The 3,318-nt window shown below is 52.3% G+C and overlaps 1 protein-coding gene across 1 annotated transcript; it reads right to left on the minus strand.

Annotated features, from left to right (window-relative positions):
- Positions 1 to 2,386: 2,386 nt before the first annotated feature.
- On the minus strand, positions 2,387 to 3,318 carry LOC123104085 (probable E3 ubiquitin-protein ligase XERICO). Its single transcript, XM_044525810.1, has one exon. The coding sequence runs from the start codon at positions 3,186 to 3,188 to the stop codon at positions 2,694 to 2,696; it is 495 nt and encodes a 164-aa protein (XP_044381745.1). The 5' UTR covers positions 3,189 to 3,318; the 3' UTR covers positions 2,387 to 2,693.

Consider the following 3,318-nt stretch of genomic DNA (forward strand, 5'->3'; position numbering starts at 1 on the left):
TCTTAGAAGGCTCTATTATTAATGCTACTTGCCCTGGAGGCGGTTCTTATACATTCAGAAGTATTATTCATGGCCGAAACCTATTGCTGGACGGACTCATATGGAGGATAGGAGATGGAAGTAAGATTAGAATCCACCACGATAATTGGGTTCCCCGAAAGGGTAGTTTGACGCCACTGGGCCAGAACTATATTCATGGGGTAAACCGGGTTAGTGACTTGCTGAATGCGCATGGCACAACCTGGGGTCCTCTTAAGGTACAGGAGATGTTTCCCGCGGATGAAGCACAAGAAATAATGCAAATACAGATAGCGGGACCAGGTGTGGAGGATTACCTAGCTTGGAATTCCACAAAGAACGGGGTGTTCACGGTCAGGTCAGCATATCATCTTAGGATGGCGCAGAAAAAACTCAAATCCGAACGGCCGGAGAACTTGTCGACGGTGGCCAATCACAAAGCCTAAGTCTTTGGGATACTGTAGCCCCTCAAAAGGTTTATATACATGTATGGTGGCTGATAAGGAATGGACTTGTTGTAGGTTCTGAACTTCAGAGACGGAAAATCAAAGCGGGGGTATTCTGTGTGGGCTGAGGACGCGAACTGACGAATTATCACAGGTTCTGGGGTTGTTTTCATTCAGCAAAGTTTTGGAAGGTGTTACACTGGGAATTGGGAGTTCCGGTGACGATCCCACTAGTCACAGCTTGCTCCCAGGGTGACCTCTCGAACTAGATCTTGTCCTGGATCGCAGATGCTTCAGATGATGAGAACGCGAGCATGGTACAGGGGCTGTACGGGCTTTGGCTCGCTAGAAATAATGCAAGGGAAGGGAAGAAGATAGAAGAAGCGGCAGATATAGCTCGCTCAGTCATTCGGGCCATGGAAGTATCGCAGGCTGTAAATGGGAGAGTCAGTAAGGCCGCGAATGTTACACCTGTGCAGAAGTGGGAAACACCAGAAGTGAACTGGGTGAAAGCGAATGTTGACGGTGCAACGTCCAAGATGGGAGATAGAGGGCGAGGAGGCATTGTCCTTAGGAACCATGAAGGAGCGTTTCTTGCTCGTGCCTGTCAATATATGCCTCACTGTACTGATCCAGCAACGATGGAGCTACAATCCTGTCGAAGGGCAGTGCTGGTTGCGGACGAGCTGAATGTAAATAATCTGCACATTGAAATGGATTGCAAAGAAGTGGTGAGTAAGATTCGGAGCAAGGAGAAAAATCTAACAGTGTTGGGGCCTGTGATTGAAGAGGTTAAGATGCTTCTGGAGGCGCGCCTGCAATGAAGGATTAGCTGGTTTCGACGCTTGGCGAATGGTGTGGCGCATGCATTAGCTAAGCTAGGCGTTTCATAGAACTTATGTAAAGTCTGGTTGCATGAGCCCTCAGAAATCCTGAAATAAATCCAGGAATAATGCGAGTACTTGAACTCTGGTGGGTCGGGCATACCACAATCCCTCGAACCATCTAACCATAGAAATGACTTTTGAGGATAGACTAAAAACATGGCTTTTCTCTCAAGTAAAAAAACATGCATTCCATTTATAAAGAAAAAACATGGATGGGGTTGCAGCGCAAGGGGCGAAAAAGCATAACAAAAAGGTACCTTGGCCGTGACGACAAGGAGCCGATGGAGGGACGCCCAAAATTGGCGGCATGTGCCATGGGCGATGCGGACGCAGCCAAGTGGGGCCACGTTGATAAGCACGTATCCGTAATCCATGTGACCCGCCCCCGCCCGCATAAACAATCCGCTGCCGTTGCCGTGCCTTTCAGCGCCTTGTCTCCCCTGCCTAATTGCTCCGGGGATACCCGCAACGCCACCCCCCAAAAACAATCGATCACTCAACCAACAACCCTACTGGTTTTATACTCCTGATTAGTGCAGATTCCCTCGCCGTTTGTTTGGAGCCTCGGAGAATTTACCCGAATTGTAGTGCTGGTTTCTTCATCTGGTTTATTTAACTCTAGAAATTACCCGATTGAATAGTAGTGGTTTCTTGATCCGGATTAATAAACACCAGTAGCGATTGCTTTTTAGTGGTTTCTTCATCTGGTTTAATGAACACTTTGTAAAAATTGGTAGTAGTACTAGTTGTTTCTTGATCTGATTTAATAAACGCCACCAGAAAGTACCCGAATAGCACCGTCTTATTGATCATTGATCAGGTTTAATAACTATCGTGTTTTAATAATTGGTGGTTTCTTGCTCCGATTTCAGAAACACTTGTTGAGATTAGCTAGTACAACGGCATACATGGAAAGAGTAAAATAAGAAGAAAAAAATAGTAACTTTCTCCACAAATATCTGGAGAGACAAGCTAGGGGCATCCAAGAGGCAAGCAAGAACACCGGCCCTCTGGTGTTCATAAGACACACAATCCTTGTTCCATCAATTTTCCGTTTCTCGTAAAAAAAGCCGAGAGCCGTACACAGATTTCTCATCACACAAAGCGCTACACCCGGTGGGAGCGCTCTCTGCTGAAAAATATTTACAGGGTACAGCGATGGCACGAGGCGTACAGAAAACGAAACCAAAAGGCAAATGCGAAAGGCGAGGGGCATAAGAGCCCTCTGCTAGGATCCATCTAAATTCCTACGCGCACACGGAGAGGCCACACACGGAGCTAGCACATAGCCGGGGGCGACGCGACGGGGCGAATCTCTCTCTTCTCTTCCCTCCACTCGTCCCTAAATCCAGGCCGTCAGGGTGGGGGCCGGCGGCGACCACGACTCGTCGGCGGCGGTGGTGGCGGCCGGGAGGAGCCGGGAGCGGCAGAGCGGGCAGGTGGCGTGGTCGTAGTCCAGCCAGGTCTCGAGGCAGGCGCGGTGGAAGAGGTGGCCACAGGGCAGGCGGTTCACCACGGCGTCCGCCTCGAAGCGAACAAGGCAGACGCGGCAGTCGGGCGTCGGCGAGGCCGCCGCGCCCCGCCTCCGGCCGAACCGCGCGGGGCGGAACCTGCTCCTGAACCTCTCGGCCAGGCTGGGGCCCGCCGGGGTGGCGGCCGTGAGCTGGTCGGCGCCGTCGGCGTCCTCCCCGGCCAGCAGCGAGGGCGGCGCGGGCAGGCCGAGGAAGACGAGCGCGGCGCGGAGGAGGCCCGCCAGGGCGGCGATCGAGACGACGGCGTGGTAGAGCAGGTAGATCAGGAGGCTCTCCTTGGGCGCCGGCATGCTGGAGATGCCCATCGCGGCGGCCTGGAGGAGGAATGGGGATCGATCCGGGGACCCGTCTGCAATTTGCGCCTTCTTTCGGGGTGGTCTGGGCGAGGGAGCGGTGCGGTGTGGGTGTGGTGGGATGGATACAGTGAGGGAGGGA

The sequence above is a fragment of the Triticum aestivum genome, chromosome 5A, assembly GCF_018294505.1.
Source record: "Triticum aestivum cultivar Chinese Spring chromosome 5A, IWGSC CS RefSeq v2.1, whole genome shotgun sequence".
NCBI classification, from domain to species: domain Eukaryota; kingdom Viridiplantae; phylum Streptophyta; class Magnoliopsida; order Poales; family Poaceae; genus Triticum; species Triticum aestivum.